This window comes from Schistocerca americana, chromosome 2, assembly GCF_021461395.2.
Source record: "Schistocerca americana isolate TAMUIC-IGC-003095 chromosome 2, iqSchAmer2.1, whole genome shotgun sequence".
NCBI lineage: Eukaryota > Metazoa > Arthropoda > Insecta > Orthoptera > Acrididae > Schistocerca > Schistocerca americana.
In genome coordinates this window covers 703,874,894-703,902,879 of record NC_060120.1, presented here as the reverse complement: position 1 = coordinate 703,902,879, position 27,986 = coordinate 703,874,894, and the positions used below count along the sequence as shown (strand labels likewise).

General features: G+C 43.0%; 1 protein-coding gene across 1 annotated transcript in view; it reads right to left on the bottom strand.

Annotated features, from left to right (window-relative positions):
* LOC124595291 (esterase FE4-like) overlaps nucleotides 1-27,986 on the bottom strand; it is an 80,038-nt gene that overhangs the window by 5,411 nt on the left and 46,641 nt on the right. The window contains exons 8-9 of the mRNA XM_047133974.1: nucleotides 18,348-18,529; nucleotides 15,286-15,418 (exon numbers count right to left, since the gene is read on the bottom strand). Of these exons, the coding sequence (XP_046989930.1) occupies nucleotides 15,286-15,418; nucleotides 18,348-18,529 (315 nt within the window). The remainder of the gene's footprint in view (nucleotides 1-15,285; nucleotides 15,419-18,347; nucleotides 18,530-27,986) is intronic.

Genomic DNA, 27,986 nt, shown 5'->3' with positions numbered 1-27,986 from the left:
GAGAAAAAAAGGCTCTGCGATAAACGATACCGTCAAAACGCAAAACACAGTCCCCTCTGCAGAAGAAATGGTACCGGTTGATGTGCGTGCGAATTTTCCGTTGCCCATATTCTGCAGTTCTGCGTATTGACAGGATCTTGGAGATGGAAATAGACTTAGTCTGTTCACAGAATGTTTCATTGACATTCATTGTACACTTTCATGCGAGAAAGAAATTCCAGAGCGAACGTTTGCCTCACTGGCAGGAAAGAAGGAAATAACTCCTGAACATAGGTGATTTTGTATGGATGACAATACGGGATATTTCGCAGTATTTTATGCTTGCAGATAATTCCGAAGTTCAGGTGATTCCACTTTCACTGCATGTTTGCTCACCACCTCTCGACCCCTCCCACAGTGCTGTGACCACATCTACGACAGACGTCGGATCAGCTGCTTTCCTCCCTCTGGCTCATTGCACTTAAAAAAAAAAAACCTGTCTTTTCGAATTTTTCTCCAGACCCTTAGTAGACGTCGGACTGGTGCCTTCTTTAATACCTTTGAGTGTCCGGCACTTCAGCAGGACTAGTGCACAATCGCCGTTCTTGGATAAGAACTTTACCAGCAGCTCGCGATTGTTCATGGAGACGGTCATGTCACTCATCTCGGACGCAAAGTGAGGGGCAGACGGATGTGACGCGTCTATTTGTGTGCACATTCTGACGCTTACAGTGTCACCTAATCATCAAATTTTCGTTTTTCTTTTTTGGTTCCATTACGTTCCCCTCTGCGTCAATACGAGTAATATGCTGTTCGAAGTTTACTTCATTCTGGACTGTGGTTCTCTCTTACAGCGTTTTGAAACTGGAACTTTAATTATTAACACCCCATATTTCTGAAAACAAACGCAAAATTCATTACGTAATTTTATTTTTGATGTTGTAGTCAAAAGTTTATGACTACATCTTGTAGTTCAAAGTGGGACTTGCCGGAAGCTCGATTACTTGTGTGTTGCATACATAGATGTCTGCGAGTTTTTGACTACGTAAATCGACAGAACTGCATGTATGTCAGCCGACCAGATTGGGAGAGATGCCATTGAGCTTTAGACGGAGACACCAGTACACCAATTGCAGCATAAGAGGGTGTGTTGGGGTGCCAAATATGTAATATCCATTACGGCAGTGCAGGCCATATCTACATTCACAACTACACTCGGCAAACCACTAGGAAGTTCATGTCGGAGTGTACTTTCCATTGAACAACATACTGGTTTTCTTCCTGTTCAGTTCGCGCTGGACCGCGGGAATAATGACTGTTTAAATGTACATGTGCATGCTGTTATTAATCTACTCTTGCCTTCATCTTCCGCTGTGGCCGAGCGGTTCTAGGCGTTTCAGTCCGGAACCGCGCTGCTGCTACGGTCGCAGGTTTGAATCCTGCCTCGGGCATGGATGTATGTGATGTTCTTAGGTTAGTTAGGTTTAACTAGTTCTAAGTCTAGAGGACTGATGACCTCAGATGTTAAGTCCCATAGTTCTTAGAGCCATTTGAACCACTTTTTACTCTTGCCTCCGCATCCCCAATCGGAGTGACATGCAAGAGAATGCAGTATATTTCAACATTACTCACGTATTGTTGAACTAAACTCCTTAGGAACAGATTTCGGAAGGCCTAACGATAGCGAACTACCGCCGTGTCATTCTCAGCCGACAGGAATCACTGGAAGTGTATGTGCACGGGAATATTGTCAGCGCACCGCTCTTCTGGCCGTTGTCAGTTTTCGTGACCAAAGCCGTTACTTCTCAGTCAAGCAGCTCTTAAATTGACATCACAAGGGCAGAGTGCATCCCGCTTTGCAACAGCGATCGACAGACCCGCGGAGTCACCCTTTCAAGTGCTAGCCATGCCCGGCAGCGCGTAACTTCGGTGACAGGACGGGAACCTATGGTATCACTGCGAGAAGGCCGTTGTCACTCACGTATTACTGGTTCTTCGAATTTCCTATATAGTTGACGTCTTTCTTTGGGCACATGTCAATTTTAATTTCTCAGCTTTCCAACGACATACTCCCAAGGGTCCGAACAAACCTGTGACTACTTGTTCCGCTCGTACTTGAGCGGTCCTCTAGGAGAGTTTAAAAGACTGTATTGTAAGAAATTTTCTTTGAAGAATAATTGCATTTCTCCAGTAACCTACCGATAAAATCTGCCACTTACACTGCCAAAGGCTGAGCGCATGTTGTCATTCGATTCCCTGAACGCTTAGTCTATTGCCAATTACGACTCATTGGTATTTTAGTAATAGGATATTACATTTCTCCGTTTTTTGAAGCGCACAATTTTTATTTCCTTACATTGGAAGTAACCGTCTTTGTATTGTTCTGAAATCTTGCCACTGAATTTTATGCAGCTTTTTCAGACAGCACTTCATTATAGATAACTGCATCGTCTGTGGAAAGTCTGAAGTAATTGGTAAGATTGTGTGGCAGATGGTTAATATGCATTTCAAATAGGTAAACCATTCATATAATTATAGTTGGTAGTGACTTCAATTTACCCTTGATATCTTGGCGAAAATAAAAGTTTATAAATTCGGTGGTAGGAATGAAACGTTATCCGAAAACGTAATGAATGTCTTCTCAGAAAATTATTTGGTACGATAAGTCCAGGAGCTCACTCGAAGAGTACATGATTGCGAAAACGTACTTGACTTCTTTGCAACAAATAATTCTGAGCAAAGTGGGGGCATCATGAGGTGTAGAGGGATTAGTGACACCAAGGGTGCTGTAGCAAGACTAAATACCGTTACATCAAAGCCCAAATAATCGCAAAACACTTCTGCTTAAAACATCAGCTAAAAATTTGCTTGATACCTTTCTAAGAGGCAGGCTCCACAATTTTCAGGCCGACTATGTAAAGTATAGACCAAACGTCATTTAAATTCAAAGAAATAGTATCGACGACAACTAAGAGATATATAACAAACTAATACAGATGGTGCTGACCCACCATAGTACACAAAACAGATCAGAATACTGGTGCAGAGAGAACGAAACAAGCACGCCAAATTCAAAAGGACGCAAAACGCCCAAGACATGCGGTCTTATACGGAATCTCGTGACTTAGCGCGAACTTCAGTGCGAGATGTTTTTACTAGTGTCCACAAGGAACCTCTGTCTCGAAACCTGGCAGAAAATCTGAAGAGATTCTTGTCATATGTAAAATATCCCATTTGGAAAACGCAATCAATACCTTCATTGTCCGATAACAATGATGATGTTATCGACGCAATCAGTGACACTAAAGCAGAGATATTAAACACAGATTTCCTTAATTCCTTCACCAAAGAAGACGACGCACATTTTCTTGAATTCCAACCAAGAACAACTGCCAGCATGAGGACTTAGAAGCAGATATCTTCGGCGTAGAGAAACAGCTTAAACCACTTGATAAAGGCAAGTCCTCCGGTCCAGACTGTATACCCGTCAGGTTCCTTTCGGTGTATTTTGATATAATAGCTCCACAGTTAGCAATCATATACAACTGCTCACTCAACGAAAAATCCGTAGCTACAGAGTCACAACAATATTTAAGAAAAGAAACAAAAATAATTAATTACGAATTAAGGACTCCTATAGCTGAAGTAGATTTGCAGTAGGATTTGAAACTTATACTGTGGTCGAACATTGTGGATTACCTCGAAGAAAGCGATTAACTGACGAACAGTCAACACGGAATCAGAAAATATCGTTTTCGTGAAACACAACCAGCTCTTTATTCTCACGAAGTAATGAGTGCTATCGACAGGGGATGTGATATTGATTCCCTACTTCTAGATTTACGGAAGCCTTTTTAGACATCGTTTCTGACAAGCGACTTCTAATCAAATTGCTTTTCTGTGGAATATAGTCTCATTTTTGCCACCGGGTTCGTGATTTATTGTCAGGAAGCTGACAATTTGTGGTAACTGACGGAATGTCATCGAGTAAAACAGGTCTTGCGGTAACGTTTGCGCTTCCCGCGCTCGGGGTCGCGGGATCGATTCCCGGCGGGGTCAGGGATTTTCCCTGCCTCGAGATGACTGTGTGTTGTTGTGTCGTCTTCATCATCTTCTTTCATCCCCATTACGGTCGGAGGAAGGCAATGGCAAACCTCTTCCGCTAGGACCTTGCCTAGTTGGCGGTGCTGGTCTCTCGCATCGTCCCCTACGCTCCTCGGAGTATGGGACCTCATCATCATCATCATCATCATCAATATCTGGCGTTCCCCTGGTAAGTGATATAGGCCCTTTTCTGTTCATAATCTACATACACGATATAGCACGGAAATGAAATACTATATTTATTCAACGAAAGAACGTCAAGTGTATGTTCTGAAGTGATGTCAGCACAGATGGAAAAGATTTTCAAAATGTGAACTAAGAGGAAGACCGGAAAGTCTGCGAGTTCGATCTTTCTGTCCTCTATAGATCTGATCTGTTAATAAAACAACGCTTCTCCAGGAGCTAAGCAATGTATTTACTCGGATACTTCGGTACATACAATGTGTTATATCTATGTTACTGCTGATAGATTGCATCTCTGACACTTTTCGCAGATGATGCAGTTGCTTGGAGAGGTTGGGAAATGCAGAGAGGCGTTCCACTGCTTAGGGTTTGGTACGAAATCTGAGCAGCCATCTTACATTTTTTGCAGATGATGCTGTCATTTGCCGTCTTATAAACTTGTCAGATGATCAAATCAAATTACAAAACTATTTACACAAGATATCTGTATGATGCGGAAAGTGGCAGTTGACTCTAAATAATGAAAAGTGTGGAGTCATCCACTGGAGTTTAAAAGGAATTCGCTAAATTTGGGTTACAGATGAAACCACACAAATCTAAAGATTTGCAATTAAACTAAATACTTAGTGATCACAATTACGAATATATAAACTGGAACGATCGTATGGATAATGTTGTGTGGAAGCAAACCAAACGTCGTGATTTACCGACAGAACACACAAAAAGTTTAACAAGTTTACTATACAGACTATGCTGTTTTGGCGTATTGCTGTGGCATCCACATCAGGTAGGATTGACGGAGGACACTGAGAAAGTTCAAAGAAGGGCAGCTCTGTTTGTATTATCGCGATATATGGGATAGAGTGACATGGATACGATACGCGAATAGAGGTAGCATTCATTAAAGCAAAGACGATCACAATAAAATAATAGACATCAAAGTTTTAATGGAAAAATTAAAGTCTTCGTTTTTCCCACGTGCTGTTCGAGAGTGGAATAGTAGAGAAATAGCATTAAGGTCTATTGGTGGACCCTCTGCCAGGAACTTCACTGTGAATTACAGAGTAAACAGGTACATGTGGATGTAACTGAGATGAATTGTAATAATCTCAACACACTTTCACGGGACACACATGATACTGTTTTTACATCTCTCAATGACTGTCCGTCTAAGATAATCTACTGCATTCTACAAAGGAATCAACAGTACAGCTACAACTTTAGTTTGATAGTTCATATAATAGAACTGTAAGCTATTGTCTGATGGTCAAATGCTTTTCAACATTCAAAAGATACTACAAGTACCCGATTTCCATCATCCATTCCTTTCGGGGCGTAATGTGAGAAAGTGCGAGTTGCGTTTCATACGAGCGTTGTTTTCGGTATTCATGATGGTTATCGTGATCATCCCACGGTGCGGTTACAGAGCGAAGTGGTACTGTCGTAAGACTCTCTTTATGGAGCGCTGTGGTTCATATGGCCGTCGAACCATAAAGTTTTCCGTTCTTGTCTTTTCTCTAAATCGTTTAATGTGATTTCCGGCTTATGGCCAATTTCCTTTCCCGTCCATCCTTTGTCACAACTCTTTCTGTGTCGCCGCCGAGAAGTAAAACCGTAATTATTTTTCCTTTCTTATTGCAGTCGCTTTACTTCGCTGTTTAAGACACTGTTCCCTCTTCCTCCCCCTGGTTCCACACACAGTATCACTATCGTAGCAGAATACCCGTACACTCCGATGTGTAACTTTGTAATGGAACCCTTCCTGCGAATTATTCACTCTACTCTATTAGGACTCATTCATATGCTGATAATATGTTATTTGGCGTTGACAATGGTTACTGGCTCGTGCTTTTCCATTACTACTTTGCTTAAATGCTTCCTACTGGCCAAATGTGAAACATACGGATTACACAATAAAGGGCACAGCTAGATGTATGTATGCATCAGCCTACTACAACCGTCAACATTCATCACTAGTGCACTGTCTACATTTCTTTCCAATCTAAAATATTCATTCAGGTCTTTATAGATGGGACTTACTTTCAAAAACTTTTTTGCATTACAAAAAGTTCACACACTAATAACTCAGTTAAAAACATTAAAAAATTTACGCGGAAGGTGTATGTATTCCGCTGCACGAAACTACCAGTTGCGAACTGCCGGGTCTTCTGTCCTCTTGCTCTTTCTGGATACAGTATTCACCACATGTCTGAGAGTAGGATAGTAGCGAATAAACGAAATGTACAAAGACATGTCATTTGAAACTTGGAACTGATTCGTTTGAACATGGAAGTGAACGTACATTAGCCAACAACAATGAACCGTCAGGGTTGGTTGAGTGTTGATGTCGAACTGGAAACCTTGTGGAACTTTCGACAGCTTGGAGAAATTGGATGTCTAAATTTGAGAATTCGTCGATTGTCACGAAACGTAAGATGCCGTTGGAGTTGTCATTTTTTGCCTCCAATACCCCAAACGTTTCCATTTTTAAAACTGAACAAAAACTGAATTTCTAAGAATCAAAACCACTTTGCAAAAGACTACGTAATAAGATGTTTCAAGGTCTACGATTATACTTGCACCGCTGCCTACTAAAAGTGCGACACCAGGAAGGATAACAAATAGGAAAATTTTATTTATTGTGCAGATACAGTATGGTTGAAAGTATACAGTTGTAACTTTGTCATTGCTCTGTACACAGGATGTGACATGCAGTACACGCAGCTGCCTTCTTTGGCAGTAACACCGTCTCCAATGCAATTGGGCACTAAGTCTAACTGAGCCTGGTTGACAGATACGGGGACGTCAATCCATACTGCTCAGCTCATTGCCAGAGTTCATCAGTCACAGTGGCTTCCGAGACGTGGCGTGGCCTTCTCTCGGAACGAAGACCAGACATTTCAACGGCTGAGAGTTCTGGAGAATGTGCTACTCGGAGCAACAGTCTAACAGCCTCTGAATTGGTGTAGATCAAGACGACCAGGCCAACGTTTGGTCTTGGGTTACTTCTAGAAAGATAACGAAGATAAGACACTACAAACAGCCGTAACAGGTCAGAAATCTTCCTGATGCTTTCCAAAATATTGGCTGCTCGAATAAATGTGAGCCTGCTGTGTACCCAATGGCACACCAAACCGCTGGGCCAACAGTTGGGCCTGTATTTTGACGACGACGTATATAATATGGTGACGTTCATTCTCATTGGAGTCCACGCAAATAGATACGTCGATGATGACACGTAGGAACAAGATCTTCGTAAAAGACAATGTTATGAGACACCTGCCACCCTCTGCTGCCACGTCAAGGGAACCCGAGACGATGGTCACCGTGCTAATGGTCCACGTTGCTCCAGACGTCGCAAAAATGTTCAAATGTGTGAAATCTTATGGGACTTAACTGCTAAGGTCATCAGTCCCTAAGTTTACACACTACTTAACCTAAATTATCCTAAGGACAAACACACACACCCATGCCCGAGGGAGGACTCGAACCTCCGACGGGAACAGCCACACAGTCCATGACTGCAGCGCCTTACCGCTTGGTTAATCCCGCGCGGCTCCAGACGTCGCAGTGTCTATGTCGGTGGTTGGGGAAAAAAGTCTGAAACGGTATCACACAGGGTTCATTTTGGGCCCAATACTATCCTTATATACACTATTTGATCAAAAGTTTCCGGACACCCCCGAAAACATACGTTTTTCACATATTAGCTACATTTACTGCCACCTGCAGCGAGGTCCTCACTATTAGCGACCTCATTAGTCACTAGACATCGTGAGAGAGAAGAATGGGGCGCACTACGGAACTCACGGACTCCGAACGTGGTCAGGTGATTGGGTGTCACTTACGTCATACTTCTGTACACGGGATTTCCACACTCCTAAACATCCCTAGGACCACTGTTTCCGTTGTGATAGGAAGTGGAGACGAAAGGGGCATGTACAGCTCTAAAGCGTATAGGCCGACCTCGTCTGTTGACTGACAGAGACCGACGACAGTTCAAGAGGATCGTAATGTGTAATAGGCAGACATCTATCCAGACCGTCACACAGGAATGCCAAACTGCATCAGGATCCACTGCAAGTACTATGACAGTTAGGCAGGAGGTGAGAAAACTTCGGTTCCTCATAAGCCACACTTCACGCCGATAAATGACAAACGACGCCTCGCTTCGTGTAAGGAGAGTAAACATTGGACGATTGAACAGTGGAAAATCGTTGTGTGGAGTGACTCATCATGGTACACAATGGCGATCCGATGGCAGGGTGTGTGTATGGTGATTGCCCGGTGAACGTAATCTGCCAACGTGTGTAGTGCCAACAGTAAAATTCGGAGGTGGTGGCGTTATGATATGGTTGTGTTTTTCATGGAGAGGGCTTGCACCCATTGTTGTTTTGCGGGGCACTATCAGAGCACAGGCCTACATTGATGTTTTAAGCACCTTCTTGCTTCCCACTGTTGAAGAGCAATTCGGGGATGGCGATTACATCTTTCAACACGATCGAGCACCTGTTCATAATTAACGGCCTGTAGCGGAGTCGTTACATGACAATAACATCCCCCTAACGGCCTGTCATGCACAGAGTCCTGACCTGAATCCTATAGAACACCCTTCGGGTATTTTGGAACGCCATCATGCTGCCAGGCCTTACCGACCGACATCGATACCTCTCCTTAGTGCATAACTCCGTGCAGAATGGGCTGCCATTCCTCAAGAAACCTTCCAACACCTGACTGGATGTATGTCTTCGAGAGTGGAAGCTGTCATCAAGGATAAGGTTGGGCCAACACCAAACTGAATTCCAGCATTACCGGTGGAGGGGGCTACGAACGTCATTTTTAGCCGGGTGTCCTTATGCTTTTGATCAAATAGTGTATGTGAATGACCTTCCACTTAACATTCAACAAGCGAAGTTGGTAATTTTTGAAGTCGATTCTAGTATTACAACAAATCTTATTAGAAAGAAAGAAGAATTGGTAAATGTATTCCAAGGAATTAATCAGTGGTTCTCTGAAAATGGACTCTCCCTAAATTTTGAAAAAATAAAACACACACTTCGTTGAGATCCGAACAACAAATTTTTAGTGTAGATATTGATGAAACTTGAAATGGAAGAAGTATATTATAGAGCTTCTCAAATAGTTAGGTTCAACTCCTTTGGCTCTTTGTATAATTAGTAACTAGGAAACAAACGTATCAACCTCTGACGTATTTTATTAATTTCCTCTTAATAATGTATTCTGGGACAACCAATAACTTTGAAAGAAAGTGTTGATTGCACAAAAGCGAGCAGTAAGAATTACATGTGTTTACCCACGGACGTCGCAAAGCACCTCTTCAAGGACCTTTACATTTTATCTGCACCATCACAACACATATTTATACGCTAATGAAATTAGTCGTAAATAATCCATCACTATTTGACTAGAACGATGTCCATACCTACAACACTAGAAGGAAAAATGAACTTCTTTAGCCATTTTTAAACTGTCAGTGGCTCAGCAAATGGTTGGTATCTAAGCAGCAACAGAAATATTTGGTCGTTTGCCCAATAACGTAATATGTCTGAGATGTAGCGAAGCAAGTTTTAAAACTCATTTAAAATCATTTCTGCTGGATAACTCCTTCTATTACAACGACGAAATTCAATTTAAAAACCTGTAGACAATTAAAAAACGTTATGTGTAATCACATGAGCACAACTACACTCCTGGAAATTGAAATAAGAACACCGTGAATTCATTGTCCCAGGAAGGGGAAACTTTATTGACACATTCCTGGGGTCAGATACATCACATGATCACACTGACAGAACCACAGGCACATAGACACAGGCAACAGAGCATGCACAATGTCGGCACTAGTACAGTGTATATCCACCTTTCGCAGCAATGCAGGCTGCTATTCTCCCATGGAGACGATCGTAGAGATGCTGGATGTAGTCCTGTGGAACGGCTTGCCATGCCATTTCCACCTGGCGCCTCAGTTGGACCAGCGTTCGTGCTGGACGTGCAGACCGCGTGAGACGACGCTTCATCCAGTCCCAAACATGCTCAATGGGGGACAGATCCGGAGATCTTGCTGGCCAGGGTAGTTGGCTTACACCTTCTAGAGCACGTTGGGTGGCACGGGATACATGCGGACGTGCATTGTCCTGTTGGAACAGCAAGTTCCCTTGCCGGTCTAGGAATGGCAGAACGATGGGTTCGATGATCGCTCCCCACACCATGATGCCGGGTGTTGGCCCTTTGTGCCTCGGTCGTATGCAGTCCTGATTGTGGCGCTCACCTGCACGGCGCCAAACACGCATACGACCATCATTGGTACCAAGGCAGAAGCGACTCTCATCGCTGTAGACGACACGTCTCCATTCGTCCCTCCATTCACGCCTGTCGCGACACCACTGGAGGCGGGCTGCACGATGTTGGGGCGTGAGCGGAAGACGGCCTAACGGTGTGCGGGACCGTAGCCCAGCTTCATGGAGACGGTTGTGAATGGTCCTCGCCGATACCCCAGGAGCAACAGTGTCCCTAATTTGCTGGGAAGTGGCGGTGCGGTCCCCTACGGCACTGCGTAGGATCCTACGGTCTTGGCGTGCATCCGTGCGTCGCTGCGGTCCGGTCCCAGGTCGACGGGCACGTGCACCTTCCACCGACCACTGGCGACAACATCGATGTACTGTGGAGACCTCACGGCCCACGTGTTGAGCAATTCGGCGGTACGTCCACCCGGCCTCCCGCATGCCCACTATACGCCCTCGCTCAAAGTCCGTCAACTGAAACAAACGGTTCACGTCCACGCTGTCGCGACATGCTACCAGTGTTAAAGACTGCGATGGAGCTCCGTATGCCACGGCAAACTGGCTGACACTGACGACGGCGGTGCACAAATGCTGCGCAGCTAGCGCCATTCGACGGCCAACACCGCGGTTCCTGGTGTGTCCGCTGTGCCGTGCATGTGATCATTGCTTGTACAGCCCTCTCGCAGTGTCCGGAGCAAGTATGGTGGGTCTGACACACCGGTGTCAATGTGTTCTTTTTTCCATTTCCAGGAGTGTATAAATGACTGTGTGTTAATTTATGTTAACGCTAATCATTTATGTATATCCCGTAAGCTGATAGGTTCCACATCATTTAGATAAAAAAATCGTTCAAATGACCTATGGAACTTGTAAATAACGAACTAACTGAGAAATGTATGCCCACTCGAGTGCGAGCCTCGGGTGCCATTACAATTCTGAATGACATTCAGTTTGGTCCACCTTATCCTAACGATTCTCTATTCGCATAAGATAGTCTCATAAAGAATGAGCCTTAAAAATCGATTTCTGAACAGGATGCCCACTGCCTAATCTTTCCTTAGATAAAGAATGCAAGTGGCGTCATTCCAGTCTACTTCGTGTAGTTGTGTTGAAATATTAATTATTTACATATCGATGCATGTTAGCCAGAGCATCATGACGACCTACATAGTAGCCGGTAAGTCCACCTTTGGCATGATGACAGCAGCGACGCGTCGTGGCATGGAACTAAGGGGACCTTGGTAGGTTGCTGGAGAGAGTTGGCACCATATATGCACGCACGAGTTAGCTAATTCCCGTAAGTTATGGAGAGGGAGTGGGGGGGTGAGCTCTGACGCAAAGTTCAATCACACCACAGATGTGTTCGATCGGGTTGAGATTTGGCGATTTGGCGGAGAGGACATCTATTACAAGTCGCCATTGTGTTCCCCGAACCACTCCATCACTCTTCTGGCCTTGTGACATGGCGCATTACCTTACTGAAATATGCCACTGCCTTCGGGAAACATGACCGTCATGAAGGGGTGTACGTGGTCTGCAACCAGTCTACGATTCTCATTGGTCGTCATGGTGCCTTGCAAAAACTCCACTGGACCAATGGATCCCCACCTGACTGTTCCCCAGAGCATAATGGAGTCGCCGCCATCTTGTTTCCCTCCCGCAGTACACGTGTCAATGAGCTGTTCCCCTGGTAGACTACAGAATCGCGTCCTCCCACTGACATGACGAAAAAAATGTATTGGAATTAATCAGATCATGCAACGCTCTGCTACTGCGACAACGCCGAGTGCGATGGTCACGTGCACATATCAGTCGCAGTCTTAACATTGGCACATGCGTGGGTCGTCTGCTGTGGAGGCCCATCATTAGGAATGTTCGGTGCACTGTGTGTTCAGACACATGCGTAGTCTGCCCAGCATTAAAGTCTGGTGTTAGTTCCATCGCAATTCGACGTCTGTCCTCTTTGACCAGTCTGCCCAGCCTACGACATCTGATATCTGTGATAAGGGGTGACTGCCCAACCCCACAATGTCTGGACGTGGTTTCACCTTGTTTTCGCCACGTGTTGAGCACACTCATCGTAGCACTTCTCAAATACCCGAGAAGTGGTGCTGTTTACGAAATGGTCGTGCCGAGCCTCCGGGCTGTCACAGTCCATCCTCTATCAAACTCATATAGATCTCGCGCCTTCCCCGGTCTACATATGGATAGCGCGCTCATTGATGCTAGCTGCACCGTACGTGTGCCTGATTAGCAGTCATTCCTAGCCAGCCGACGCTCCTATCGCCTGGACAGGTTTATATCGATAGTTCAGTGGTCATAATGTTGTGGATGAATAGTGTATATTATACTTCATGCCTATTTACATTTTCAGTATGGTTTCTTCTCAGCGTTTAAATCTGAAGAGGCCGCAGAATTTTATGGACTGTCATTGTTTCTGCATAAAAGGTCAACAACACACTCTAGTAGACTATTGCCTGCATTGGAAGTAACCACTTCGTATATTGGTGGCTAAGGACATTTTCACGAGTACATCGACGTGCACCAGACAAGGCTGATGATGGAGAGATGTGTATTCGCACGATGCAGTGAACCTCGTCACGCACCAGTCAGCAGCATCAATATTATGGACGTTTCTGTCACGAGTGTTCTGAACATTTCACAGTGAATGAGGCATTGGTCCTCCGCAGAGTCTTGCCGTGTTAGCCTCTGAAGATGTCCAGTGCAGTTCTGCACGAAACGTTAGGAGAAGAAGAGTTTCGTGGACGACGACCTTATACCTCGAAAGATTTACTAGCAGCAACGTCATTATTCCTGAAAGTCTTCATTCTAACTCATGTGACGCTGTTTTCAAAGTGGCAGAAACAAGGGATGAAGTGGAGAACGCTACCACAATGAAGATCTGAAGAAATGTGTGGCTATTCATTAATACGGAGTTGGAGCCGGAATTGAGCGAGAGCAATCAGCAGTACAATTCAGAATCATCAATTGCTAATAATTTGTGTGTTAACAAGCTCCAGAATATTTCAGGAGGAGGAGAAATCGATGGTGAAGATATTGCTAAATGAGAAAAAACGTGATGGACACCAAACTTTAGCAGATGAAGAAATAATCAAAAGCGTACAGGAAGTAATGATGACGAAGGTGAAGAATAGGAGGTGAGAGCCGGTGGTGAAACTGGAGACATCTCCCTATCGTATATTGCGCAACAACATTACATACGCAATGCCAAAGTAATGCCTGTAAAGTCGTCGCAAAATGAAACATACCGCCGCCCCATACCAGCATTACGTCAACTAAAAATTAAGAAAAATGTTTCATACTATGTGATACGCCAATCGCTTGAAACTAAATTTCAGATGCTCTCAATAATCTGACGCTTCTGTTGATCTGACACACGTACGTGCAAGGAATGATCGGATTAGCGACAGTATGGTGTATATTATTATCATTATTATTATTATTTACTGAATCTCCCGTTCTTATCGCTACTGACGTAACCGTCACAGTTTAAACAATAAGTTAACGAGTGGTATCTGTGTTTTCTGGGAACACCACCAGCGATTCTACCTGTGTTCTGAACAACTGCCTTCTACAGTAGGCAACAGAGTGAATAATTCAGTGTTAGGTCCTGCAGGCCCTTTTCAGTACGTTATGTGATACCGCTTGTGGGCGTTATTACGATAGAAAAAATGTGTACCGATTTGTGTTTTCACATGCCCTTTCCCTCAAATAAAACTTTCTCATCGCAGGTAGTTTCCAAATTATTGGTGCTGACTACAGTGATGTCTGTATGTAAGGTGACTTGATCAGCTGTTTTGATCATTCTTCAGTCCGATCGATTACAGACTATTTTTCATCGCTTATTATGCTACGCTTGCAGTATATTTTCGAATTTCATTTTCTATGTACGTAGTATGGACTGATGCGTTTCATTAAATAGTACTACTGTACAACGTAAGGCCGACTATTTTGTTGATGTCATCATACCTTTCAAAATTTCTGTGGATGCCAAGATTTTACATCCATATAAATGTGTGATATGATCTCGATTTGATACCAATTATCTATAACACTTCCCGGAGCTATCTTTAATACTTCCTGCAGCTATCTACGATTTCTCGTTCCTTGAGGATATAATTCAGGGAGTTCCTCGTCACAATGAATTGATCCTCTATTGCTGGCAGAAATCTCCCACTTTCCGCATGTAAACCCTTTTGCGTCAAGGAGATGGACGATACTAGTAGCTCGACATGGCCTTGGCTGAGGTCATTCACACTATTATTATTATTATTATTATTACGATTTAACATATTGTCATACATGTACTGTATACTGTTTTGTAGTGAAGGTGAATATAAGACAGGTTCAATCCGTAAATTCACTTAGGGCCATCTAGATTTTAAACGACCTGCTGGGTTCTAGATGGGAAATGACATTTTCACAATCAATGCTGGTTCATAAGGAGATCTCATTCGGTGCACTTTAGTTAACAGTATTCAATGTATGTTGTAATGTCTTCCGCGATTAAGCAGCAGGTCATCTACACAATTTTTTCTTACTGAAGAAAAGTAATACGAAATATGTTTTAATTATCTTGGAAGTAAGTTACATTTGTGTAGTAAAATATATATATATTGTCTACATGATTGACGAATATCGTACAATAGGTAGCGAGAAAGGCTTATAGTACTACTCTGATGTGTTTTAATCCTACCTGGACCACGAGGAAAAGTACTGCGACTACCAACGAACGAGAACTGGTAGTAGTAGACAGGGTTCGAGGAATAGCGCGCCATGCTCCTGACGGCAGCGTCCACTCCTTCCACAAAATGGCGGTGTGTTTCCAACTGTAAAACGTAATACGTGCATCATGAAAAACTGCAGTAGTTCAGGAACGTGAAATCTGCATAAAACATTAACATTCCACTGTAGTGCCTCCATTAATGTATTACACACATTGGATCACAAATCTGAATAAATGGTATGGGTATTTTGAAGTGTCCGTTGGTCAATGTAATACATAAATCGTATAAAATAACCCTCTATTGTCAAATTATTATTCTTTCCACTTTCATGGCAATGAGTCTGGTAGCAATATACAAAAGCTTTTGTCTTGCGTGAAGACGATGTTTTATTAGCTAATTACTAGATTATCATCCGTCGCTACCCAGTTGTTTATTTATAATGATCTTTTACTAGGCGTCATAAAGAATGAAACTTCTGTTCAGGGTAAAACGTTTCTCAAGATGGTCATATGTTTTCGTTATTGAGTTTCAGTTGCTTTAGAACCAAATAAATACAAAGACAAAAAATTGTCTTCCAGCAAAATGAGTTATACACTCAGCGATTCCTAACAGAGGTACCTTAACATCGATGTTCCAGGAAAGTTCACTGACCTGAAATTATTATATTATAATTTGGATGTTTGAGAATTATATAGAAGTGGTTAGGAGGGCCCAGAACCGTGCATAAACAGCAAGGCAGCATCGTAGAAACAGAACAGTGAGATCCCATTGTAATCGATACTCCATTCATTATTTTAAATGCGTGTGTTCACTTTATTGCAATTTTAGTAGTCTTTTAACTCCTACACAAATTTTATGTACATGGTGATTATAATTGAAGTTAAGCTTTCAAAACGCCGTAGAAATAACACCACTGGTCAGGATGATGTCAAATTCACGGAATAGCCGGCCGGAGTGGCCGAGCGGTTCTGGGCGCTACAGTCTGGAATCGAGCGACCGCTACGGTCGCAGGTTCGAATCCTGCCTCGGGCATGGATGTGTATGATGTCCTTAGGTTAGTTAGGTTTAATTAGTTCTAAGTTCTAGGCGACTGATGACCTCAGAAGTTAAGTTGCATAGTGCTCAGAGCCATTTGCACGGAATATCATCCGAGAAAGAGGGAAACGTATAACAGAAGAAACAAATAGTTTGAAAATTGATCAATACATGGTGCTACATGTGTCAGAATATGCAAATGAAAACACCTGTCATTCGCACGACCCACTGAAGTTGGTGTAAACACGCCGGGTACACGGCTTTTCGTCCTTTCGCGTCTGCAACATTCGCCATGACTGTCTCAATGCAGGATTGCGATCTGCTTGGAAAGCTGATGACTGTGCACACGTCACTCTGTAGAAGTTCCGGACACTGAAGGGTCTGAAAAACAAGCGTTAGTCTGATGAATGCCATGGGTCTGCAGAAAAGGATTCGGAATTTCAAGAAGACGGGTTCTTTTGGTGTGCAACCTGGTAGTGGAAGCAGTGGGCACGGAAATGCAGGAGGAGACGAGTGGTGGTGTGCAAACGTGTGTTGCACGGAGAACTGCACGAACAATGGACATAGTCGTGAGCACGGTGCGTAAAATCCTACGAAACATCCTTCTTTGATATCCATTCAAAACTACCCATGTGTACGCGTTGCTTCCTGTTGGCCTGCCAGCAAGAGAGACCTTTGCTATAGAATTTCCTGCTCGCATGGAAGTGGACCCAATGATTGGCCATGGAAGATTTCGTGGTCAGACGAAGTCCACTTCCATCTGACAGAATATGTCAATACACAGAATAGTCGAATATGGGCAACGGAAAATCCACACGCAAATCCACCAGTACCACTTCATCCTGAAAAGATCACTGTGTGGTGCTGGTTTACGGCATCATTTATCATGAAGCCATACTTTTTCGAAGAGACAGGTGCTTCCGGTCCTGTTACCTGTACCGTCACTGGTAAGCACTATGAGTGTCTTTTGCAGAACCACGTCATTCCAGCTCACCAACACCGTGGATTTGTGAGTGGGACCATCGTTATGCATCTCCACTTCAGCAGCTGCTGAAGCTCCATTTGGGAAATGCTAGAATTATCACCCGCCATTTCCGTACAGCCTGTCCGTCCAGACCACCTGATCTTAACCCATGTGACCTCTGGCTGTGGGGCTATCTAAAAGACGTAGCGTTCAGTGTTCCGACTGAAAACTTAGCTGCACTAAAAGCATGTATAGCGCAACACATTCTGTACGGGACCCCGGAAACACTTTGATCAGTTGTGGAACACGCTGTTTCTCGATTTCAACTTGTTGCAGTAAACGGTGGACAGAATATTGAACGTGTTTTGCGCCAGTCACACGGAAATTAATAATCCGCTTTGATTTTGATTCATGCTTTTATACGGTTTTTGACCTCAGGACAGTTAAAAACTGATGTGATTGACGATTTTTATGCGGATTTTGGCCTCAGGGCAATTAAAAACAGACGTGAGTGATGCTTTTTATGCGGTTTTTGGCCTCAGAACAGTTAAAAACCGACTTTCCCCATACGATGTGATATGACGTTGCCGTGGTGGACGGGCTTACTTAACTAACAGTATCACACCTGTACGCCCATGCACACTGAATAGTACAGTTTGTTTAGCGTCAAACGTATACCTTAGGCATTGTTGTATGATTCATTTGTCATCTGTAGTCGACCACTATTAAATTATGATGCTTACAGCCCCATCTATTGCTACATTTTGTAAATATTTATTTATCTTCTGCCATACATTTTTCCTGCTTCTCCGATCATATTATGTTGCAATTTGTTGTCATTCTGACCAGTGGTGTTATCTGTACAGCGGTTTGAAAGTTTAACTTTAAGTTTAATCACCCTGTATATTTATTTGATACCACTACCTCTGGATTTAACTTCTTTTACTCCATGTAACATGAGAGATCAAATTGTTTCTATAATATTTTACCAGTAGAGATTTAGACAAGGTAGTTGTATGTCCTCTGACTTACCAGGCATGTGGTGTAGTTGTCCTGCACTGTTATGTCGCTGCCGTTGTAGTAGAACTCTTTAATGGACGCAGCTGCCTTCAGCTGTTCTTCCCTTGTAGGAAGTCGTATGTCAATCCCCACAATCTCGTCGAAGTTTTCGTTGAAGTTGCTTACTTGTTCTTCAGTATATAACGCACCACCACCTGTGATAAAAGACATTTACTGTTTAAGAGTCAAGTTCCAACTTTGACAACAGAGCAAACTATTCTGAATCCGAGAAACGAGTTGCAGAAGTGAATGTTTTGAAGAGATTTTCAGACACAGGATTTGACTGCTACGAGTAACACTCGTCCAGAGCTACTGGCGTGCTCACGGGTGTTCTGCCGAGTTGCTCTTTCCATTTTATGTACAACGTTTCGACGGCCTACCCAGTTGTCTTCTTCGGGTCCTGTGAGTTGTGGTGTGACTGCCTTGCAGTCACCATTCAGTGGGTACACATTACAAGTAAAACTCGCAGCACCTTAAAAAGACGCTGACTCAGTCACCGAAATACCGTCCATAAAAAGGAAACAACAACTAAGGTGAGGACTGGATAGCACACCATTAATCAATGAAGCTGAGAAATCCTGAGAGACGGCGCCCTAGATGTTGTTATGCGGTTTTTCTTCGTGCTAAGACTGAAACGGTTCTGTTGATCCCGTTTCACAAGTGCAAACGGCCCTTCGCGTCTTAACATGTGAGCTGTGTCGGTTTGTCTGCTATTTTATTCCTTTTTCGCTCTGTCGCAATCGTACAGAGCCTCTTGAGGCTCACACCTTGCTTCGTTCCCATTTTTTCCGGCATGTGTCTGTGTATGTTTCACTGAATGCATGAATGTATTTGAACCGTGTTCTGCATGGTCAGATTTGTAATGTTACAGTTTGGTATATCTATTGAATAAAAAATCCGATCTAGTTACTGATAATTTCTTACTTTGTTACACGACTGGTTTAGAAACATAAAGCTTTATTTTCAGGTGCTACCAGGTAATCACGAGGACATAACTGTGTGGCGGACGTGCCAGACAGTCATGTGGGGTCATCGCACCAGTGCCAAACAAACGCACTTCCAGTGCTATCCAGACGGGCGCTGTGGTTGGTTGTCCTACGTTAGTTTGACATCGATGTAACCCCCCCCCTCCCCCCCCCCCCCCCCTGACTGACTGGTCCGATCGCCACAACTATTTGGAGGCATCTGAAGATGAAGCTTTATACTTTGAAACATTTCGTGGAAGAAATTATGAAATAACAGAAAACAGGATCCGATTTTTTATTCTATATATAAGTTTCTCTGTTGATGATGTTCACTTGATCAAATATTTTTCTCCAGAATGTAGTTGATATTCTGTGTCTGGAAGCTGTCTTCATATATTCACTTGAGCCACTTGAGCCTTAGCCTCACCACTTGATCATAAGATGTATGGGGCCGTAGAACTGTAACACACAACCGAGATCACAGTATGTAGCTTCCAATGAATCGCTGTAAGTTGTATGAACTCACAGTATTTGTTTGTTTAGAACTTTACTGTGTTGCTTAAAGGATAGATCGGATTGTGTACAGTCAGACAAATAACTGTATGTGGCTGAATTTCCATTACTTGCATATTTTACAATTTTTTAATTATAATTGGTCTCCGATCTGTTCACGTGCCCCCAGATAGGAGCTTCCTTCCAAACCACCTCCTTCAAAGTAAAGTTCGTGATCTGAGTCGAATGACTACCAGCATGAATACTTGATTTTTCGGAATTTTCATGTCCGATGTTTTCATGTCTGAGAATTTATTAACTTAGTGCATTTTTTGCCTGCTAACACAAGCTGTAATCTGAGTTCCAACTATGCAATAAATTTGGGTGATAGGTGACTTATACTGAATAAGATGATGACCTTTGCATATGTAAAAATTATTCTGGTGTCTGGTTTTGCGATTTTTATTCCATAATGGGTCTTGATTATGGAATTACACTCAGGAGTTGTGGCACGTCCCTGTCGCTTTCGATCACTCTCTGAATTTTAAAATAATGTACGATGGAAGATTAGTTAGTGTATCTTTTTATGATGCAATATATGGGTGAATTTGGGAGTTTCTTGGCTCATCCTTATTGTAACTCTCGCAGTCCTCAGGGGCTGTGTTGATTTACATGTTTCTGATTATGCTTTCAGTTCATTTACCCAGTGTTCATTACGGAATCGTCCGTGAGTAGTTGTCCTACTGTCCTGTATTTTCTAAACTCTCTGAATGTCTTGGAGCAAGATGTTTGCTGGCGTTCCACATTGTGAAATAATAAATCCTTAGTTAATTTCTGAATATTCTTGGTATTGTGAAGCCCCTTTAACTGCACATCACAGAGCTTGCTGAGTTCATGTTATAGCCGAAACGTCTTGATTTATGCAGTGAGTACTACACTGACTATACTAAACAGAATCGCAAATGAATGATTCCTAACAGGTTAGCATACTGCATAGCCACCTATTAGTCGTGAATTAGATTCCTGTTTCTTCACGTGCCTGTTTCAAAGTAATATCTAACATCGGACATATCAATTGCACATAATAAATATTGACACTGATTTGGTTGATGCGCCAGTCTTCGTATATGAAGCTATACACATAGTTGGGCATACTCAACCTGAAGCTGACGTATACGGTCACGTTCATGAAACTCAGAGCCTTGGTAATCCTTGGCATCAGTTTTCCAGTCGCAGAGGTCACATAAGCGTGCCAAACTCATGAAGTCTAACCCACATATGTGTAGATATAACAAGGACGTAAACCGTTTTTACACACCGCCCTCTTTCAAGGTCTAAGTATTTATATCGCCTAGCCTTCTTACATTAAGGGCTACAGCGATAGATATACGTTCCTCCGTGCAGTGCATGAGTTCGTCTGACTTACTGTTTTCCACAAACCGAAGACAAACTCCCAACGCTATCACAAAAGTTGTATTGAACAGAGCTATTACACGGACACCAATGACGTTGTAATCAGCATGCGACATGCAAGGTGTCGCATTTATCTTGACCAACGCAACTAATTTTTTGTCCAGAAACAAAATACAAAATATTTCAAGTAAATATTCTTTAGGTACCAGAAGGACATTAAATAGAATGATTGCCTTACTTGTAGATTTACTCGTTATGAAGATATGAACAGGAGTACGTTTTTTTTTTATAATTGAGCCCTAAATTTTTTATTCGGTACCCTATTTCCTCTCTTCAGGACCTCTTCAAAAACGCATCACAGAGAACCGTTTATGTAAAAATGGCGTAATGAACAAGGCAGCACAAAAAGACTTTGGGTCTCCTGTTCTAGCTCATACGTAAACACAGCATTAAACTAAATACGAAACAGAAACGGAAATCTATACTACGATTCTGCAGTACCGTTATCCACCGTGGGCAAAAGTAGGTGAAGAACATTCATAAGTACTGAAAGTGATGCCAGTGGATAGCGACACAGTGGTCCAGGCGTTGGATGAAATTCATCGCTGCTTCGAGTGTGGCCTGCTGAAATGAATTACAAGAAAACACAATACATTCCGCGTGTTCTCTGGAATTGTTGGATTATTGCATTGGATAAGGCCTTTTATGCAGCCCCAAAGGAAAATATGCGTAGGAGTCAGGAGACCGAGCAAAGCAATCCACTGTTCCTCCACTACCAGTTCACCTGGAAGGATACCTTCTGTTGAGAACGCGTCGATCAAGCAACCTATTATGTACAGGATGCCTGAAGTGTTGCTCTGCATAAGCATTCTGGTTCTTAGCGCCACTTCATCCAGAAGACGAGAAAGAATTCGATTGAGAAACTTGGCAAACGCCCTGCCTTTAAGGTTACCGTCGCCGGAGTCTGGGTCAGTAATTAGAGCACGAAGTATCCCACACCTTACGTTGACACTCTACTGGAGCTGATGCTCTACCTGTCTAAGTCATCGCGAGATTCGTAGGATCGCCGGCCGAAGTGGCTGAGCGGTTCTAGGCGCTACAGTCCGGAACCGCGCGACCGCTATGATTGCAGGTTCGAATCCTGCCTCGGGCATGGATGTGTGTGATGTCCTTAGGTTAGTTAAGTTTAAGTAGTTCTAAGTTCTAGGAGACTGATGACCTCAGCAGTTAAGTCCTTTAGTGCTCAGAGCCATTTTTTTGATTCGTAGGATCAATAATCCATCTCCTTTGTAGTTACCTGTTCTCTGTATGAGAAGTAACCATCAGCAGCAAAAGGAACATCAGAGTAGTAGTTCAGGTTGGAGAGCACCTGATGTTCCCACTGATAGAATTGTACATCGATTCTGAGAATCATTTCCTTGCAGTTCTCTGTGTAAGTTTGCATTATGAGTGGAATAGTGACGCCTTAGAACGCAATGTTCACTGGTTTTAGGTTTGCCAATCTGCTGTTCAATCTGTCGTGTTCTCGAGCGTGGATTCCTTGCAGCAAATGTGAGAACAGTAACTTCGGGGCTTCGTCAGTGCGATTTCTACGGCAGTGGCTTTTCCTTGGATTAAAGCAACCCGTTTACTGGAGCGCCACATGGTATCACTTTCTGTGGAGTTCCCCTGCTTAAGTAGCATTTTGCTTACCTTTAACCATTATAATATAATGCAACTAAGAATTTTTTACAGTACTATAGTACTGTACTACCTATATCCGTATTGTAAATAAGAAAACGTTATTGTTATTATTGTTCTGTTAACTTAAGTGCTCCGTAGGTGAGCGGAATTTTATCTATCTCTTAGAAGGTGAAAGTTGTACTCGCACAGAACTTCAACTGAAGAAGGTTGAATAGTTTGCGTTTTCTTTGTGTTCCTTTTGTTTATTGTCAGTTCCAGTAAGTGGACGAGTTAAGCGTACCTGGGGTACCTACACTGTGAACTACAACACGACGGCCAAAGTCTTTTTGTGCTGCTTGTTCAAAACACCCGTGTGTACATGAATGCTTCTCTGTGATACGTTTTTGAAGAGGTCCTGAAGAGAGGAATTGGGGTACCGAATAAAAACTTTAGGGGTCCATTAGTAAGGAAACGTACTCATAAAGTATCTTCATAATTAGTAAAGCTACAAAAAAAAGCAATCATTCAGTTTAATGTTTCTTCACAACTGCTGTGCTCCAGACGTAGATTATCAGAAAAATCTTCCTCAGATTAAGATCAGTGTCAGACACTGGTAGACTTCTTTTGCCCATGAATGTCTTCTGCACCTGTGCTAGTCTGCTTTCTGTGCCTCGTCCGTCAGACGATAGTTTGTTTCCAGTTTACCAGGATTCCTTCATTTCATCTACTTTGTGGTTACCAATTTTGGTGCTAAGTTTTTCACAAATTTCATTTCTGCTACTCGTCATCACTTTCGAGTTCCTTCATTTTACTCTGAATCCATACAGTGTGTTCATTAGATTGTCCATTCCTTTCAGTATACCTTATAGTTCTTCGCTGAGAGTAGCAGTGGCATCAGCAAATTTGTCACTGATAGTCTTTCATCATGAATTTTTATCTAACTACTAAGAATAATGTTTTATTTTCGACATCGCTCCTTCGCTGTAAGGACTGAACAGTAAGGGTCAAAGATTGCAAACGTATCTTACACTCTTTCTAATAATAGAACTAGATCTTCCATTCCTAGCCCTGAACGTGATAATTCCTTCTGTTAAAATGTCCAGCACGTAAAACACGTGCATTATCTATTAAAATTTATGTGCAACGTAGCATGATTAGCATTTTGATGACAAAACCATTGCACAAATTCCATACGGGATGCGATATTGGGTAGCCCTGTACTTTCACCTTGTGAAATTGATGCACATGCAAGTTCACACTGCGTTATCCGAAATCATCTATTCCGTGACTGTTTCCGGTTGATGATAAGTTACTACATAAAGAAAAATTTGACTGTCACAATAAAATCTTTGTTGGTAACGCTTACGAAGCGAGGAACAGAATCTATCTTCATCAGTTTATTTAACAGTATGTACAAATCATCACTTTGTATTCGATACATCAAGAGTGTAAAAAGTTCAGAATTGAGAAAAGAGTTTCTGAAACCTTGGAAGATTAAATTGTGACGAGTAAGAACTATGCTTAAGCGAATCTTACTTGAATCTCCCTCGATTTTCAGGTGGTATTGTTTTGTTTGCATTGCATCCAGGAAAGCTTCAGAGAAGAATAGAGCAGCTGAAGAGAGCAATTATGATTACAGACCTGAAAACGATGTGATTAAATGGACATTTAGCCACTTAGAACAACTGAAAACAACAACTCAGTGTCAGTTACACCGTCAGCGAGAGCACACCGCTAGTTCCTGCTACTAATAAGGCGAGTACACCGTTCGCTTGTTACATATTTTTCCGAGCTTTAAGACAAGAGCGACTGCAGTAATGGAAAGGAACTGTGATTGTTGTGTACAGATGCGAGAAGTGCTCGCGACCCTTCGCTCACGGCTTCAGGGTGCTTTGGCTTCCGTCACACAGCTTGAGACTGTTGCCAAGGGGCGTCACTGTGGCGGATCAGACGCGGGGATGCGAGGGACGTCGGGCACGTCCCACGTGTCCTCCGATCGGTCCACAGCTGTGACCTCCCCGGGTACTGCCTGCACTGAGGTTGATCCCTTAACCGTGGTCGAGTGGGAGGCCATTCCAAAGTCTGGCAGGCAGCGAAAAACTTTCCGAGGGGCTGATCATAGGGCCTCCCCGGTTCGTTTGCCGAACAAGTTTCGGGCATTATCTGTGGCTGACGATGTCTCTGAGCCGTATGCAGTAGTCCACCCTGTTCCAGAGGAAGCTCCTCGGTCCACAAGGTCTGAGCACTCACAGAGGGTGGGTTTGCTGGTAACTGGGAGCTCCAACGTTAGGCGCGTAATGGGGTCCCTTAGGAATATGGTTGCCAAGGAGGGGAAGGAAGCCAGTGTACTCTCCGTGTGCATTCCGGGGCGAGTCATTCCGGATGTGGAAAGGGTGCTTCCGGATACCATGAAGAGTACAGGTTGCAGCCAGCTACAGGTGGTGGCTCATGTCGGTACCAATGACGTGTGGCGCTTTGGATCGGAACAGATTCTGTCTGGTTTCGGGTGGCTTGCGAAAATGGTAAAGACTGCCAGTCTTGCTTCCGAGATTAAGGCGGAGCTCACCATCTGCAGCATCATCGATAGAACGGACTGTGGTCCTTCGGTGCAGAGCCGAGTGAAGGGTCTGAGTCAGAGACTCAGGCGGTTCTGTGACCGCGTAGGCTGCAGATTCCTTGACTTGCGCCATCGGGTGGTGAGTTTCCGAGTCCCGCTTAATAGGTCAGGAGTCCACACAGGATGCGGCTACACGGGTAGCAGGGGCTGTGTGGAAGGGAATGGGCGGTTTTTTAATTTAGAGGGTCTTAGGAAGCCACAGAAGGGGCGTTCGTCTAAAAGTGGGCAGGTAAAACACAGTAAGGTGGTTGTAGAAACGATTGGCATTGTAGTTGTAAATTGTCGTAGCTGTGTTGGGAAAGAACCAGAGCTCCAAGGCTTAATATAAATCACTGAAGCTCAAACAGTTGTAGGTACAGAGAGCGACTAAAGCCGGAAATAAATTCAGCCGAAATTTTTTCAAACGATCTAACAGTGTTCAGAAAGGATAGATTAAATACAGTAATTTGCCTTGTAGCGAAATTGAAGTAGATAGTTCACGTGAAATAGTTTAGGTAGAGGTTATACCTGATAATCGGACTAAACTATTAATTGGATCGTTTTACCGACCCACCGACTTAGAAGATATAGCTGCTGAACAGTTCAAAGAATACTTGAGTCTTATTTCAAATACGTACCCCGCTCATACAATTATAGTCGTTGGTGACTTCAATCTACCCTCGATATGCTGGAAAAATTTTACGTTTAAAGCCGGCGGCAGGCATAAAACATCATCCGAAATTATACTGAATGCTTTCTCAGAAAATTATTTTGAACAACTGTGTTCATGAGCCCACTCGAAGCGTAAATGGTTGCGAAAGCATACTTGACGTCTTAGCAACAAATAATCCTGGACAAATAGTGTTGTGACGAATACAGGGATTAGCGACCACAAGGCTGAATACCATAACACGTACAACAATCAAAAAGAAAGGCAAGGTATATCTATCTAAAAAGCTGATAAATATGCTCTTAACGCCTTTTTAAGAGACGATCTTCACTCCTTCCTATCTGATCATGTAAGTGTAGAAGAGTTGTGGAATGTTTTCAAAGCGACAGTATCAACAGCAATTGAGAGATATATACCATATAAATTAATAAGTGATGGTACTGATCCCCCATGGTATACAAAACGGCAGCAGAGGATCAAATAGGTAAAAAGACGAGGGCTAGTAGAAACCCTTAGGTAACAGAAGAAATATTGAATTTAATTGATGAAAGGAGAAATAAAAATACAGTAAATGAAGCAGGCAAAAAGGAATACAAACGTCTCAAAAATGATATCGACAGGAAGTGCAAAATGGCTAAGCAGGGATGGCTAGAGGACAAATGTAAGGATGTAGAGGCCTCTCTCACTAGGGGTAAGATAGATACTGCCTACAGGAAAATTAAAGACACCTTTGGAGAAAGGAGAACCACTTGTATGAATATCAAGAGCTTTGATGGAAACCCAGTTCTAAGCAAAGAATGGAAAGCAGAAAGGTGGAAGGAGTATATAGAGGGTCTATACAAGGGCGATGTACTTGAGGACAATACTATGGGAATGGAAGAGGATGTAGATGAAGATGAAATGGGAGATATGATACTGCGTGGAGAGTTTGACAGAGCACTGAAAGACCTGAGTCGAAATAAGGCCCCCGGAGTAGACAACATTCCATTAGAACTACTGACAGCCTTAGGAGAGCCAGTTCTGACAAAACTCTATATCTGGTGAGCAAGATGTATGAGACAGGTGAAATACCCTCGACTTCAAGAAGAATATAATAATTCCAATCCAAAAGAGAGCAGGTTTTGACAGATGTGAAAATTACCTATCAGTTTAATAAGTCACAGCTGCAAAATACTAACGCGACTTCTTTACAAACGAATGGTAAAACTGGTAGAAGCCCACCTCGGGGAATATCACTTTGGATTCCGTAGAAATACTGGAACACGTGAGGCAATACTGACACTACGACTCATCTTAGAAGATAGATTAAGGAAAGGCCAACCTACGTTTCTAGCATTTGTAAACTTAGAGAAAGTTTTTGACAATGTTGACTGGAATACTCTCTTTCAGTTCTGAAGGTGGCAGGGGTAAAATACAGGGAGCGAAAGGATATTTACACTTAGAACAGAAAGCAGATGGCAGTTATAAGAGTCGAAGGGTATGAAACGGAAGCAGTGGTTGGCAAGGGAGTGAGACAGGGTTGTAGCCTATCCCCGATGTTATTCAATCTGTATATTGAGCAAGCAACAAAGAAAACAAAAGAAAAGTTCGGAGTAGGTATTAAAATCCATGGAGAAGAAATAAAAACTTTGAGGTTCACCGATGACATTGTAATTCTGTCACAGACAGCAAAGGACTTGGAAGAGCAGTTGAACGAAATGGGCAGTGCCTTGAAAGGAGGGTATAAGATGAACATCAACAAAAGCAAAACGAGGATAATGGAATGTAGTAGAATTAAGTCGGGTGATGCTGAGGGAATTAGATTAGGAAATGAG